At 47.9% G+C, this 15,658-nt stretch overlaps 1 protein-coding gene across 4 annotated transcripts in view; it reads left to right on the top strand.

Annotated features, from left to right (window-relative positions):
- Positions 1–311: 311 nt before the first annotated feature.
- The window catches only part of RALGAPB (Ral GTPase activating protein non-catalytic beta subunit), a 60,704-nt gene continuing 45,357 nt past the window's right edge, over positions 312–15,658 (top strand). For all 4 annotated transcript variants that reach the window (XM_027904693.1, XM_027904692.1, XM_027904691.1 and 1 more), the window contains exons 1-5: positions 312–396; positions 6,916–7,128; positions 7,562–7,764; positions 11,826–11,989; positions 12,610–12,796. In XM_027904693.1, coding sequence (XP_027760494.1) covers positions 6,946–7,128; positions 7,562–7,764; positions 11,826–11,989; positions 12,610–12,796 — 737 coding nt within the window. In that variant the 5' untranslated portion in view covers positions 312–396; positions 6,916–6,945. The remainder of the gene's footprint in view (positions 397–6,915; positions 7,129–7,561; positions 7,765–11,825; positions 11,990–12,609; positions 12,797–15,658) is intronic.

The raw sequence follows: 15,658 nt of genomic DNA, 5'->3' as shown, positions 1-15,658 counted from the left end.
GGGCGACAGCGGCTCCTCGGCCCGAGGGCTCCGGGCCGGCCGTGTCCGGACCCGGGGGAGCCGCGGGCGGGGCGGGCGCGGCCCCTTTAAGAGGGAGCCGAGAGCGGCGGCGCCGGGCGCGGGTAAACCCGCGCGGCGCATGCGCACACCCTGACCCCGCGACTTATTCGGTGCTGCCGGCGCGGGGCCCGCGCGCCGGGGCGGGGAGCGGCGCCGTGGCGCGGTCGCGCATGCGCGGGGAGCGGCCCCGCCGTGCGCTTTGTGGCGCTGCCGGAAGCGGGTGCGGGCCGAGCGCAGTGAGCGGCGCTCCCGGTGCCGCTGCCCGAGCCGAGCGGCCGCGGCCCGGCGGCTGAGGGAGCGGCGCGGCCCGACATGCCTGCCGGGCCCTCGGCGCAGGTAAGGCGGCCGGGCCTGACCTTCCGCCGCGGCGCCGCCGAGCGCGGGGCCTGCGGCGCGGGCGCCGCCCGGAGCCTCCGCCGCGCTGACCTCTGCGCTGCCGCCGCGGGGCCCGCGCGGGGTCGCGCCTTCCCCGGGGCTCCCCCTGCGCCGGGCCGGGGCCGCGGGGCCAACGCGGGGCGGGCGGGAGCGACCCCGGGGTCCCCCGCGGCCCAGGCCCCCCGTGGCCGTGCCCCCGCCCCGGGAGCGGCGGGCGGGAGGTGTCACCGCGCCCTGCTCCGCGCGGGCCCTGCCAGCGGGGCCGGGCCTGGGGCAGCGCAAACTTTGTGTCGCTGTTCTCCCGCGGCCTGGGGGTGCCGAGCGGGCCCGGCCCGGCCCTCCTGGGCTCTCCTGGGGCTCTGCTCCCCACACCTCGCTCGGTCTGCGGGGCCTACGGGCACTTACTGCCATTTATTGGGCGAGCAGTGGATGCAGCGAGGATTCTCCCCAGGCCGAGGGTGCTGTGGCTGCGGGAGAGTCCTTCCTTCTCGGGCGATTTGTAGAGTCCCACGCGAAACTGGACTGAGGAAAAAGTGAAATTGTAAAATAAACTGTTGAGTAAAAATTATTCTCAGTCCGAGGCAGGCAAACACATTGTTTATGGCTGAGTTCGTGAGATGGTTTCTGGCAGAAATGAGGGGTGTGAAAACTTACTAAATTCTCAGGTGACCTGCCTGAAAGGTAATTTTCTCGACCCTCCTGTTAAAAACAAGTGATGGTGAGAAACAAAGTAGTGCTGATACCTCTGAGCAACGAAGTTTGAAAACAGAGTAACAACCCAAACATACAAAACTGAGTAATGTTTTTGCTTTCCTATTCTGCTAATCTTCAGCTTTTATTAGTGTGCAGCTTGTGGGCAGTGGCCTTCCCCTGGCTCCTGCTCCCTGCCCTGGCCAGGCTGTGCCCAGCAGTGCTCCTGGGAACTGGGAGGGGGTGATGGGAACAGCGAGACCCCAGTCCTGGGGCTTAAATGACACCTTGTGTTTGAGACCCAGCCTTCCCTGCAGCACAGGCTTGTATTAATCTGTGCTACAATAAGGCAATAAAATCTGACAAATCCATCATCCCTGAGCAAGGGTAGTTGGGATTCTCTTCTCTTACACTCAGTGGCTGAATGGCCTGGGAAAGGATCACACGAGTTCCTGTTTTTTCTGTGCTTGATGTCTTCCTGCCTGACCTTTTTTCATTTAAGAGTAATCCTAGTGTGCATATTCACTTATTTTTTAGCAAAATACTTACTTAAAATGCCAACTTCCTGCTAGTCTTTCTCTCAGGTAGGTCTTCTGTTTGGCACTCTTGCCGTTTTGATTTCTTGCCTGCTCCCTGCCTGTTATCCCTTACACACAGCGTGTGCCTTGGGCAGAGCTGAGCTGCTGGGGGGCTCCAACAAGGGGGCTGTGCTTCGTCTGTCCTGGTGGCCTTAAAACTGAGTTTTAAGTTAAAGTTAACTTAAAGCCCTGAGTTGGGCTCAGCTGCATCCAAGTCACTCTCTCCATCATGATCTTGCAGAGTGGTGGGACGAGTGGGCACGTGGCAGCTCAGAATTGCTCATAAACCTCCCCGGTGTGTGCTTTGGGGAAGGCAGGTTGTGACAGGATGGCTTTTTGGCAAGAGTTGTTGCCTCTCTAGAGCTGATGTTGGTACTCTTGGATAGGAGAGGTCGTGTTTAGCATGGATTTCTTGCTTTCTGGGAAATGCTTACAAAGCATATCTAATATGGCAGAACTTTGATGAAGACCCTTTATATGGATACTTCTCTGGTTTAGGTTCAATTAGGCCTTCAGCCTTCCTTGAGTATCTCTGCTGATGGTCTTTGCATCTATGGTACTACTGACCACTGCCTCTGCTCTGCCTTTTTGGTTCTCCTAAACCCCATTACAGATCCACTTTTGGGACAGCTTGTCCTTGTGTTTGAAATTCCTCTGCACTGTGGGCAAGCTCTTCATCGTATGTGTGAAGCTGCTGAGCCTGAAGGACTAAATGTTCCCGTTTGCCCCCAGCACTGCCCTCCCTCAGCACGGGATTTCTGGGGAGCTGCTCCATACACAGGGATTGATTCCCTGAGCTCTCCCCTGCACACACTCCAAACACCCCACCTCAGCTGGGCTCTGACCTACTGCCCCTTCCTTCAAAGTAACTGCATTACTTAGGTAATTCTCACTGTCTGACTTCAGTCATCCAGGGAGTTTAAATATTTTGGCTGCAGATGTTCCTACTAAGTCTTTGGGAACTAGAAATAGAACTTTGTGTTTCTTATGGACTCATTACTAAGTTCTTTCATGCTCACCAGCTTCTGCAGTATTTGAGAACTGAAGATCTTTGGTCTTAAATGCTGAAACATCCAATTTCAGTGATTTATGGTGATAGCTACTGAAGGTCTTAAGCTGAAACAGATCTGGAGGAAATACATTGAAACCAGATTATTTACCACACTAAGGAATATTGGAATTATGCTCAGTTTCATAGAAGGTGATAAATATTTTAACTTCACATATCTCCTTTGCCAGTGTTAATGCTGACAATTTTTTTCCAGGTCTGTCTGTGAGAATCAGGGGATTATTTATTTAGTGCAGCCTTCAGGAACATACAGTGAACATACACTATCCGAGAGCGTGTTCACCTCCTTAGTAAACTTCAGGGGTTTATTTACTCTTCTTTCACTCCTCTTAATTAGCCCTCTGAGAATCCTTAATGACTTGAACTCCAATAAGACGTGTGTATGTGAATATTCAGCTGCATGAAACCTGGGAGATGTTGGTTGGGCCAGTGAGGGTCCTTTATGGAAGCTGAAATACAGAAGTCAAAATCAGGGTATGCTGTTGGTGTGGTGTGAGAGTTACTTTGTTTTGTCTTCAGTTTGCTGTTGCTCTTTCAGTAATTAGTGCTAAATGCAGGCTCTGAAGGGAGGGGGTCCTGCTGCTGCGCAGCATTAGGTGCCTCCTGTCTAAGGCAAACTACTGAGCTGTTGGTGTGTGGAATCTGTCAGGACACTGGCTCGGATACCATCCTGTGGGGAGACTTTCCAGCCTTTTTTAACTCAGGTCCAGTTATTAGAAGCTGCATGCTAGATGCGTTTAGCTATACACCAATCCTAACAGATGGCAGCAAATTCCATTCCACTCAAAGTGGCACTTGGAGTCTTAAATGAAAAGCAACTTCTAGTCCTCACAAATAAAAACTTTTAACTGCTGAACATAGGGGGCAAATAGATCGATACCCTGCTAAATCCCCCTCTCAAGGATTTTGCATCTGAAGCAATGACTTGTTTCAGTATGCCTTGTGTATTGATAAGACTAACAGAAGATTTCTTTTATGACAAGACCAAAGGAAGCCTCAAACAGTAATAATATTTGATCTTTACATCTATGTATGATGGTCAGGCAGCAGGCTGTGCCTGTGTGGTACCAGAGGTTTTGGCTAGCCTGTCCTGCTGCTAAGCCCCTTAAACATGACATATTGTACAGATACCCTACACAGATATCCTGTATCTGTTACAAGTGCTGCTCCTCAGGAGCGTGGAGGGGTCACCCAGAAGGGCTTTGCATCTTTGCTTTATCGTGGCAGGGAGCTGCACAGAGGCAGGTGGTTGTGTCCTGGTGCAGGGAGGGTTTTCCAAAAGGCAGCGGGATTTGGGAGTCCTTGGCCTTTCTGAGTTTTGTTTTCTAGATGAGAAAGCTTCTACACAGGCATTGCCTGCAGTTTGCTTGGGCTGTGCTGCACTTGCTCCCATCTGGGCACCCTGCTCTGGGCAGGGAGAGCAGCCCCAGCGCCTGTGCTGTGCTTATCACGTGCTGATGATAAGCTCCTGCCACGAGCTGTTCCCTTCAGCCCTGCAGCCAGAGGGTGGGTATGGAAAGGACATGCTGCTTTATCAGTTCAAATCAGTTTATTTAAATCAGCCTCCTCAAATGGTATTACCTGCTTGTAATGAACTTGTGTCACGGGGAGGGATGGAGAGTGCTTCCCCCTTCCCTTGAGGGGAGCAGCAAAGCTGGGGGGCAGGGAGAAGAGACTGCTCTAGGGGTAGAGACAGAGGGCTGTGGGACTGAGAGGGAAAGGGGAGGTCTTAGAAAGTGGATATCTCACTTCTGTCCCTTCTGCTGTGACTCCAGACACAAGCTGGAGACTAAGATGACATTCAGGTGGGACAGAAGGGAGAATATGAGGAGACTCTGTGGCTATAGAATATGAAAGGAGAAGTATGGAAACTTAGATAATGAAGCTAAGCAGTGACTGGAGCCATCACTGATGATTGTGGGATTTGGGGTTTTTTATTTGTTTTGGAGGTTTTTTTGTTGTGGATATTTGGGGAGGTTTATCCTGCTTTTTTGATTGGTTTTCTTTTCTTGTTTGGGGTTTTTTTTTGTATGTGTGTGTGGAAGATGGTTTCATTTTGGGTGTTTTTGTGTGTGACTTCTCTGTGTCATGGAATTATTGTTTTTCTTTAAGCCTAAGGGTTTTGGCTACAATGGCAGGAGCATTTCCCCTGCCCTAGCCTGCAGAGGAGGGAAGGTGCCTGAAGGATGCAGGGGATGGACTTCCTGCAGGCTGCTGCTGCTCTGGTTAATTCACTTTCAGTTGAGCACATGTGATGGCTGCCTCAGACCAGAAAGGATGTAGTTTGGAAGACCAAGATCTTGCTGCCTCACTTTCCCTCCTCCCTTGAAGGGAATCATCAGGATTGGTACATGGATTTTGAGTGTAAATAAACACTTGGGGAGTCAGCTAAATGTGCAGACATGTTTAAATAGTGGCTTGTCCCTAGGAAGGTGTATTTCTAGGCCTGGCTTCTTGTTTGGTTTTGGGCCAAGGAATGCCTAAGAGGTGTTCAGAACATTCCCTGTATAACTAACTGGCTTCCAAAATGTGCCAGGTAAAGTTGGCAAACAGACCTTGGAGTGCCGCTTGTGACAGCTTGAGCTGATCTAAGCTGGCGCTGTTGGACACTCCTTGCTTTTCTCTTGTGCCAACCCTGTGGTCAGCTGGTTCAGATAAGGGATAAAAGGCTGCTGGTGCTGGTGGGAGGGGAGGAAAGGAGATGGTGCAGTTGCAGTTCTGGTGGCTCGGCCGTGGTGCCACCTGCTCGAGCAGCAGCGTAATGTGAGCAGGTACAAAGCCTGCTGCTGTCACAGGGGTGCTCCTGCCATCCCTCTGGCCCTGGGTCCTCACTGCTCCATTGTGTTAGCACAGATGTTTATCTCATCTGAGTTAGATCAGATCTTGATCCACCTAAAAGCTGTCTCAGCAGACAAAACAGGGTGCTGGCTTAGCTTTGGGGATGTTTTGATGTGCAGATCAAACCTGGCTGCGGGTGGCAGAGCCCCCTGAGCTGAGACTGGAGGCATTCCTGTGCCTGCCACAGGGCTGTGGGCTCTGCCTGGGCTCCAGCCCTGTCCCTGCACAGCAGTGGGTGCTGTGGGTGCTGCTGGGGACACAAGGGTGCTGCTGCCTCAGAGGGACTGTGGAAACACAGCTTAACTTTCGCTGCTTCTAATCACCTCTCTTGGTTGTGGTTTCACAACATGCCAAAAAACCCACCCCAACCCCCACCACTGCAATACCTGGTTAGTTCACGGTCATTTGGCTTCCTGGTCTCAAACTGCAGTGAGGGGAAAGGCACAACTGCAGCTGTGCTGGGATCATGGCTGATCAGAGAACTGTGTCTCCTGTCTAGTTCTGAGAGTGCTCCCCGGGAGATTTCCTGGTGGCTTTTCTACCTGAACTCTCTGGGACAAAAGTAGATTTTTAGGAAGACTGTGTGTTGACTTCACAAGGATTTGAAATGCATTAGAGCATACCCCAGTGTCTGAGGTTTGGAACATGTATGTGATGTTACAATGGAACTGTAAAGTGATGCTGGGTTTTAGTTAGTGATGGACTAGGAGTCAGTTCTGAACTCACTGCAGATAAAGGGCATTCTTCACTATCACTCAATCACACTTTTCAACTACCAGTTTCGAGTAGTGCATGTTGTAGGAGAAATACCTTATGAATGTAAAAGAGGTTGAATTTTTGTCTTCTGAAATGACTCAGGTTTTCCTGAAAGTTCCCTGGTATCTATTTTTAACTACTATTGAGGTAGAAAAGGGATGAATTGCAGCCATTGCTTCTATGAGCAATATACTTGTAGAACTATTTTTTACTTGGCTGAAGATGTCATATAAGTGAAAGCATCTTTCGTACAAAGATGAGGCAAGGAGAAATGTGGGGTGAAGTCTCTTCTCAAGTTTGAGTGTCTCAGATGGGCTGATAGTCCCAAACTGAAACTTGCTGCAATCTCTAATGTGCGTTATATTTATATGAAAACCTATTAAGGTTGAAGGACAGCTGTTGGAATCTCTTCCAGATCTTCAAAGGTATGACATGGACATGTGCATCTTGAATTTACAGGGGTCTGGATTGTGACAAACAGCCTCAGTTTTGATAACTCCTATCACAGACATTTCTACTAATTGTCTTTTTTCCTTCCTTGCCCCCCAGGTGTTGTTTGGATTGTAGCATAGAGGCACTATGTACTCAGAGTGGAGATCCTTGCATCTTGTCATTCAAAATGATCAGGGGAATACCAGTGTACTTCACAGCTATCCTGAAAACGTGGGGAGAGAAGTGGCAAATGCAGTGGTGCGTCCTCTTGGACAAGCTTTAATTACATCCTCTGTTGGAAGTGAGAGTTTACTAAAAACAGACAAAGAAGTAAGTGCATTTCTTGGAGATCACAGGTTCCTTCATGCCAGAGCGGCAACTTCATGGTTTTCTATAGCCTCTTTTATTTTTCTCTTTTTAATAGTCCAAGTTTTATGAAGTGTGTTACATTTTTAGGTTACTAATCTACATAAGGCTTCTATTAACAGCTAGTTCATCATCAGCTTTTGTGTGTTCTGAAGAGCTCTCTCTACAGGTTAGACTGAAAAGATTTAGAATTTAAGAGTGATTTGCAGTTTATTCATATTCTTCATAATATCATGATATACAAGTTAGTGATTTGGTGTTTTCTTGCAGGATGTGTTAATGAGAATTGCCCATACCACATGACTGCTGATATTTTTTTGAGTTAGAACCAGTGTGCTCTGACCATTCTTTACTTGCTAATATTTCTTTTTAATAACTTTTGCTTTGTGTTTGGTAGGTAAAATGGACTATGGAAGTGGTTTGTTATGGACTGACTCTCCCTCTGGATGGCGATACTGTGAAATACTGTGTGGATGTATATACAGATTGGATTATGGCTCTCGTGTTACCTAAGGACTCCATTCCCTTACCTGTCATTAAGGAACCAAACCTTTATGTTCAAAGCATTCTCAAGCATCTCCAAAACCTCTTTGTACCGAGGTGAGTGTGGGGGCTGGGGTGCTCAGGAGGCTGAGGGATTCCGGGCTGTGTCAGAGACCTCGTGAGGCACAGAGGTTCGTGACTAAAATAAGGCCGTTTCTGCTGCAAGATTAGGAGGAACGTGCTTCTTCACACCTGTTTTGTAATTTTCAGTAGCAAATTGAGTTGTTGCTGCTGGGTTTAGGTCGTCAGAATCACAGATCATTCCTAGACTTGAATGTTTACTGTCCTACAAAGATCTGTCTCTGTTGGATGACTGGAGGGTGGGGGAAAGGCTGAAGAGCATCACTACGTGACTGTGTGCTTTTTATTGCTCGAAACTGAGATAACCAAGAGCACATCATGGCAGTCCCAGCCTTTGGTGATTCAGGATTTGACCACATTTCTGTTGTGCTGGAGGATCTTGCAGTGAGTGAGTGCTTTGGGACTGCATCTTGCGGCCTGTTAAATGAGCATGGTTGTGCTGACTGTGCCTCACGGGTAGTTTTGAAAGAACCCCATGGAGGTGTGCTTGCTGCCTGACATCCTTGGATGCTGATGTTGAATGGATGTGTTTCTATGTCTTGGACACAGCTCCCTTGTCCAAGTGCTCAAACATCATACCTTGTTTATAGTTTATGGCAAGTTTACCTGCTGCTGTTGAACACGTGTATCAGATAAGTAAGAGGAGATTCACTTAACTTCAGATCAATGTTTGGTGTATGTCCATAAGTATCAGATCATCTGCTTTTATCAGTATTAATAATATATCACTGCAAGTGGCCTTCAAAGTGCTCTGCTGCACTTGGCTCGTTCCACTTTACGTGAAGGCTTTGTTAATAAAGGATTTTGAATAATAACTTATGCAAATTCAGACTAGGAGTTCATTGCTATTTACTGATTGCTTCAAAGTCTGCCACCTACCCTTAGTGGTTGTTGCTTTTACCTTGTAGTGGAAACTTTAATTCCCATTAAATTTTGGAAATTTTAATTCCCATTAAAGGATGGTCAGGGCAGCAGCACAAGCCTGCTGAAGGCAAGTTTGTGCTGCAGGAGGTTGTCTCAGCTTTAGTACTTGCAGTGTGCTGTCTTTTATGCCCTTGGCACAGCAGAGAAGTTCTTTGCTAGTCCATTAAATAGTTGTTTGTGTCATCCCTTGCCTGCTCTCACACCAGGGGCCCTGGTAACAGGCAGCTCAGTAGTCCAGCTTCTCGCATGCTGTTGGCACAAGTGCTATTTCACCCTTCTCTCTCAAATTCATGGCTGGAGCTTGATGCAGGGTGGTAGATACACGTGATGACTGTTGAGTGCAGTAATTAACCTCTAGAGACAGGGGCAGGCTGAGAAATCATTATTTTAAACACTGCCCGCCCCTCCAATATAACCAATCTATGGTTTTCCTTTCAAGAGTCTCTGAGGTGTATCTGAAACAGTGATTTTTCGTGGCTGCTGCTGTCAGTGCTTGGTGTTCATGTCCCTGCTCCATTTTCAGAAAAAAGAACTCCAAGTTTTGCCCTCCAGGGAGTTGTGTTCAGAATTCACTCCAGCAACAGGAGGAATTTCTCTTCTGGAAATGAAATGCAGAACTGAGTTGTGCACACCTGGCTCGAGTAAAAGCAAAGGCTCGGTCTAACCTGCCTGTGGTGGGGAAGAGGAGAGTAATTTCTGGTCTTACCCAGCTGATGCAGGTTGCTGGTGCTGGTGGGCTCCTGTAGAGTACTTACCCAGGAGCTCCACTAGCGACCTGTGTTGAACTGTCTCCTGGAAAAATCTCCTGTTCTTGTGTTGAAAATACTAAGCCTTTATTATAAGCCTCTGTCCTATGGAGGGTTGTGATTAAAATAGGTTCCTTCCTCATGCTGGTTCCCTGGAAACCATATAGCTGTTGGTTTGGCTGCCTTGAAAGTGGTGGCCCAGAGTTGTGTGGAGGTTTCAGACCCTGAGGAGGATGTACAGCTGAGGTGTGAAATGCAGCAGCCTGAAGCAGGCACTTCAGTGTAAATGGCATCTCAGGAGCTTGTGTACACTGCTACAGAGGAGGTGTGCATAGATCATTCCAGTCTGAGCACTCAGCTGAATCAAATCTTTACACACATGGCCCTTGAAACAGTCTGGTGCTGAAAAATGAATCCTGAAAGCTGTGTGAATCGAGTTGCCTTTGCTCTCTCTGCTGGAGTGACTGCAGGGAGTTGGCTTCTGTCCTTCCTTCCAGCACTGACCTTCAGTCCAGCCCGAAGAAACACTGTGGTGACGTGTTTGAGCAGTCCCCAGGTGACCCCCCAAGGTTTCATCTCTGCAAACCCTAGAATATTCAGGAAGTCTTGAAGATTACTTAAGCAGTAGTGGTTGTTGCTGCTGTCAGATAAAGTTTCAGTGCCACAAACACTGTTGGAAGCACAGAAAGGAAATGTGAGAACTCTCTGCTGTGCCTTGCCTCCCCAGGAGATTGAGGTGCAGTTACCAGGATCCTCTGTGCAACCAAAATGTCTGGAATTGCTTGAGACTCCATGGAACAGGTGACTGTCCAAGTGCTTTTTTTGTAATAACTTCATATGCTTCTCATATGAAATCATGAGAACAGTTCTTGTTGCAAAGGAGTGTGGCCAAAAGCTCAGCTCTGTAGAAATGGTGCAAGCAAAACTTGCCATTGGGTTGACTTTGTGAAGAAGAGGAACTTGTAGATGGGCAGGGACCTTCGAGTTGCCTTTATGAGATTAGCTCAGAAGTATCCTATTACTTGCATATGGAGCTCCTACATTTTTTTTTTTCACAGATTCTCTAAATTATTAGGGAAACGAGTCTTGAAACAGGCTTAGAAGCTTCAAACCTATGTAGATCATTTAGTTTAAAGTATCTGCTCTGTTGTTGCTCAGGCAAAAAATAGTGCTATAAGCAAGGCAGGACTTACTTGTCCCCAGGTTTGTTATTCTCCAGAGATTCTGGGTTACGACCTAGCACTGCCATCAAGCGACCCACTGAGGTCCTGAACTGGGGCTAGTGGCCTGCAATTTTGCATTAGGCATTGTCTTGTCTCTTTGTAATCTTGTTTCCAGTACTGTAACACAGCATTTATGCTATAAAGATAAGAGCTGATAGTGTTTAGTGGACCAGCAGGTTCTTGGGGTTCTTGCCATGCAACATGACTTGTGAGTTATACCACACTGGAAGTGTTTGGTAGGAATCCCATAATACTCCTCAGTAGTCCAGTGGAAGGTTATGCTTCTATGATCTTTTTGGTCATCCCTTCAGTAAGTGGTAGGAGGGGTGAGGAAATGGTGCACAGGTTAAAATATGCCTTACATATATAGCACACTCTAATTTGTAATCTCTTCCACCCTTTAAACTTTTAGGCTTCCTCAGCTGTGTTTACCACTGTTGTCAGATACTGTCCAGAACATGTCATGTTACTGTTTTGTGCATGTTCTGCCTTGTCCAGGCTAACTGATGGGAAGAGGTGATGCTGCTTTGTGCTGCTGCTGCAACACTTCACGTTGAGTGACTCAGCAGTGCCACTGTGGATCTGATCATTACTACAGTGAAAACTTTGACAATGAGAAATGGTTTCCTTTCTTCCTTACTCACCCCCAGTTGCTTGGATTTACAGAAAAATATGTAGAAAGGGGTCATTAAAAGGAAAATCAGACTTAAGGAAGAAGGAATAAGAGTTGACTTGGAAGCGAGAGGAGAACTAGGAAGAATTTAAATTAGTTTGCTAACAATGAGAAACATTTTACCACTTCTGGATTATGTATGTAACAATTCATGATGTCTCAAGTACATTCTGGTTGTTTGGCCCAGACTGAATTCCTTGGCGATGATGGGTTGTGCTTGCTCCAGTGAGTGTTCACTCTGTGGCAGGGGGTCTCTGTCACGTAGAGAGGAGTGTGACGGTACATCTTGTGCTCCTTGAGGCAGAGTCAGGATGCCTGGAGACAGAGTTAGGGTGCACAGAAGCATATTGGTCATGTTCCTGGCTCACCTTCAGTTATGTTTGTTTCCTCTTGTAGCTGCTGGAAATTGCTGTTACTGTATCCATCCCTTTGAAGTTCTGTTTCTCAAGCACTGTTTTTTTTCTCTTGCAGACCAGACCCAGGATCCAGTCAGATCAGGTTGTGCTTGCAGGTTTTGAAAGCTGTCCAGAAACTGGCTCATGAATCGACAATTATGGCAAGAGAAACCTGGGAGGTTTTGTTGTTATTTCTTCTTCAGATCAATGACACTCTTCTAGCAGCTCCAACTGTGCAAGGTTCGTGTTCATCTTCCATTTGGTTCAATTACTGGAAAACCTTTTGGCTGTGCTTGGTGTTGGGCTGCCAGCAGGATGGAGGAACCTGTTAAAAGCTTTTAGTAGCCAGCAAAGCATAATAACTCACTCCTAATATTGCTGCATTGCTCCAAAATAACACATTGCCAGAGAATGATTTGGAGCTGAGTTTTCCTGAGAGTAGTTTTGCAGGACAGTGACTCTGTACAGGAGCAGTTCATGGTGAACCATTTCAGATGATGTTCCCTCTTTGTTTCACTGAAACCCCTTGTGTCTTACTCTTTGGCCTGCCTACTGAAAAACAGTAGTGTCAGTTTTACCTATTTCAAAAAACACTTCACCATAGATGAAGTGCAGTAGAAGACTGCCTAAGATTGGTGAATTCCCAGTGTCCCTTACTGACACACAAGTGGCTGGGCTTTGTCTGTCACATCTGGTTTTCCAAAAAGGCTAATTAGCTGTAGGAGGGAATCAAGAATCACTCTTAAAAATTAGGAAAGAGTGAGCTTGATCTTTGTGCACTTAAACAGAAACCTCTTTGGGGTGATACTCGAAGTTTAGATGGTAATACTGACTGAAGTGTGCTTTGCTTCTGTTGCCAGGTGGCATTGCTGAGAACCTGGCGGAGAAGTTAATCGGCGTGCTGTTCGAGGTGTGGTTACTCGCCTGCACGCGGTGCTTCCCAACACCCCCCTACTGGAAAACTGCCAAAGAGATGGTGGCCAACTGGCGACATCACCCTGCAGTAGTTGAGCAGTGGAGCAAGGTCATCTGTGCCCTTACGTCCAGGTAGGAGAAACCCTCTGGAACTAAACACGTGTGTGGGTTAGACATGATCGTGGTTAGACGTGTTTTTCCTTTGTTGTTGCTTATTTGTGGCCTGCAGAGCAATGCAGAAGTGAATGAGCAATACGGAGTGAGATCTTGCTGGTATACTTGGACTCAGTGTGTCTGTCTTTGTTCTGCAAGGGAAGATCTGAGTTGGGTTGTCTCTGTTGTTGTGTAAGCTCAGCACCTCTGATATTTAGCACTTTGCAGTGTGTGTGTGTGTTAGTCTCCATCACTGTGACTCTTCATCGTGTGCCCTGAAGAATGACTCATGAATATTAGTGGAGCACTATAGTGTGTGTGTTAATGGCAATCACAATCGGAATTGTTAGGTGCTTGTCACTGCTGCATGCTGCTGGGTTTGAGGTGTCTCTCGGTCTCTGCTTCTCCTGCCCTGTGGAGCTGGAGCCATGTTACAGCTGCCTGGTGCTTGTGTCCTGGCAGGTGGGATGTGATGGGGCAGAGGCAGGCCACAGGCTCTCGTCTGCTCTAGAGGGCATGGGAGGAGAGCTGTACCAAGCCTTGCTGGATATGGGAACAATGAGGATCATGAAAACATAGAATTGTTCAGGTTGGAAAAGACCTCTAAGATCATCGAGTCCCATCATTCCCCCAGTGTTGCCAAGCCCACCACTAAACCATGTCCCCAAGTGCTACATCCACACACCTTTTAACTACCTTCTGGTGAGTCCCCCACTGCCCTAAGTGGCCTGTGCCAATGCCTGACAGCCTTTTCCATGGAGCACCTTTCCCTAATGTACGATCTCAACATCCCCTGGCACAGCTGGAGGCCGTTCCCTCTCCTCCTGTCCTTGTTCCCTGGGAGCAGAGCCTGACCCCCCCCCCCAGCTCCCCCTTCCTGTCAGGGATTGCAGAGCCAGAAGGTCCCCCCTGAGCCTCCTTTTCTCCAGGCTGGCCCCCACAGCTCCCTCAGCCTCTCCTGGTGCTCCAGACCCTTCCCTGGACACGCTCCAGCCCAGAACTGACCTCAGCAGTGCCAGCACTGGGGACAATCACTGCCCTCATCCTGCTGATCATACTGTTGCTGGTTTAAGCCAGGTACCCTTGGTTTTTTTGCCCCCCTGGCCACACCTGGGCTCATGTTCAGCTGCTGTTGATCAGCACCCCAGGTCCTTTCCTGCTGGGCTACCTTCCAGCTGCTCTGCCCCAGACCTGGAGTTCTGTGTGGGGTTGTGACTGAAAGGCAGGACCTGGCACTTCACCTCGTTTAACCTCATACAGTGGCCTTGGCCTCTTGATCCAGCCTGTCCAAATCCCTCTAGAGATCCTTCCTGCCCTCCAGCAGGTCACCTCGTTGTCACTTGCAGACTGATGAGGGAATCCTCAGATCTGTGGGCTGCAGGAGAGTTTGGGCTGTAGTAGAAGGCCCTGAACAGTGAGCAGAGTCTCGGTGTCCTTAATGCTGAGGTCTTTGTCATATGATGTCTTAATGGGACAGATCTCAGTCTTTTGGAGGAAAGAACTGAATTAATTGCTGATAAGAGGAGAGCTCCCAGCTCTCCTGAAATGACAGTAACTTATTTCTGTGAAAGTTCAAAGATGCATTAAAATGGCTGCACTGTGAAATATTCAATAGTATATTTTTCTGCAAGGGTTTATTTTGACTCTGAAAACCTTTGCTTTGAATTACCTGTCAAAATTTGAAGGGTGGATAGATTTTTCCAGGTTATGCAGCTACTTGTTAAACCTGTGGGAAATAAAGCTGCAATACGAGTTCTTGCATATTTCCCACGCTATTTCTTTGGCTATTTTTAGCTCATTAGATGGAGCGTTGCATAACGGAAAATACTTTGTGATTCACTGATCTGAAAAGAACAGCCCTGTCTCAAAACATGTGTCGGTGTTCTGCACCATGCACTGTGCCTACACTTTATCTCCCAGTGTTGAGTAACAGTCTTGGTTCTGTTGGTGCACAGTAATCTGCAGTGTTCTAGTCTGCGTTCAGTAATGTTGGTTCATACCTGATACGTGGAAAGTTGAGCTCCTCTGAGGCTGGCTCTTAAAGGTTCAGTGGTATTTTAAGCTGAATTTTTAATATTTCAATGAAGTTCCAGCTTCAAACAGTTAAAGTGTTTTAGTAAACAGTTCTCTGAATTAGCAGTAAGCTGAGAGTAAATGTTTCAACTTAAAACCATATGGAAAATTATATTTGGACATCTGTACACATATACAGTGTTAATTTGTGTCCCTGGCTTGATTTCATAGCAGGGTGAAACTGGAGTCTTAGTTGTGTTGCCATGCCAATTGATACAACTTGTACCCCGTCTAGGTTGCTTTGATTGTATTTGACCTGATTTGCACGTGTGGCTTACAATTTATTTCTGTTTTCAGTCATTCTTGAAAAAGGCCTATATTTCAGTCAAGATTTGGTCATGCTCTATGAAAAACTGATTTTTTGCAAGCTCACAAGGAGAACTAAGCAGAGCACTGTGTGCTGCCAGGCAGTGGTGTGGGGCGTGACTGTGCATGGGATTGGGTCAGGTTCTTTTGTGTTTGTCACAGCCGAGTAATTCCTCAGCAAACACCTACCCTGGGGTGAAGCCTGTGGGCACAAAATGTAGATGGACACAGTGCAGGAGAGCGGTTACTGCCTGGTACAACGTGTGTATTTCTGGTGTTGAGGAAACTTCCCAGCCTGGCCATTCCCGGGACTCCCTGGCAGTCGCTCTCCCACCACCAGTGACTTTCCCTGCGGGACTGAAGCCCCTTTGCAGCGGCGGCTCCCGTGACCGGCGGGTCCCGCTGGAGTCCCCGCACACCCCCCTCACAGTCACACCAGGGCTCCCAGGGACAGTCTCAGCT

The sequence above is a fragment of the Empidonax traillii genome, unplaced genomic scaffold (assembly GCF_003031625.1).
Source record: "Empidonax traillii isolate 1590-97213 ecotype Southwest subspecies unplaced genomic scaffold, ASM303162v1 scaffold1078:size286220, whole genome shotgun sequence".
Lineage (NCBI taxonomy): Eukaryota > Metazoa > Chordata > Aves > Passeriformes > Tyrannidae > Empidonax > Empidonax traillii.
This window is presented reverse-complemented; position numbering and strand designations above follow the sequence as displayed.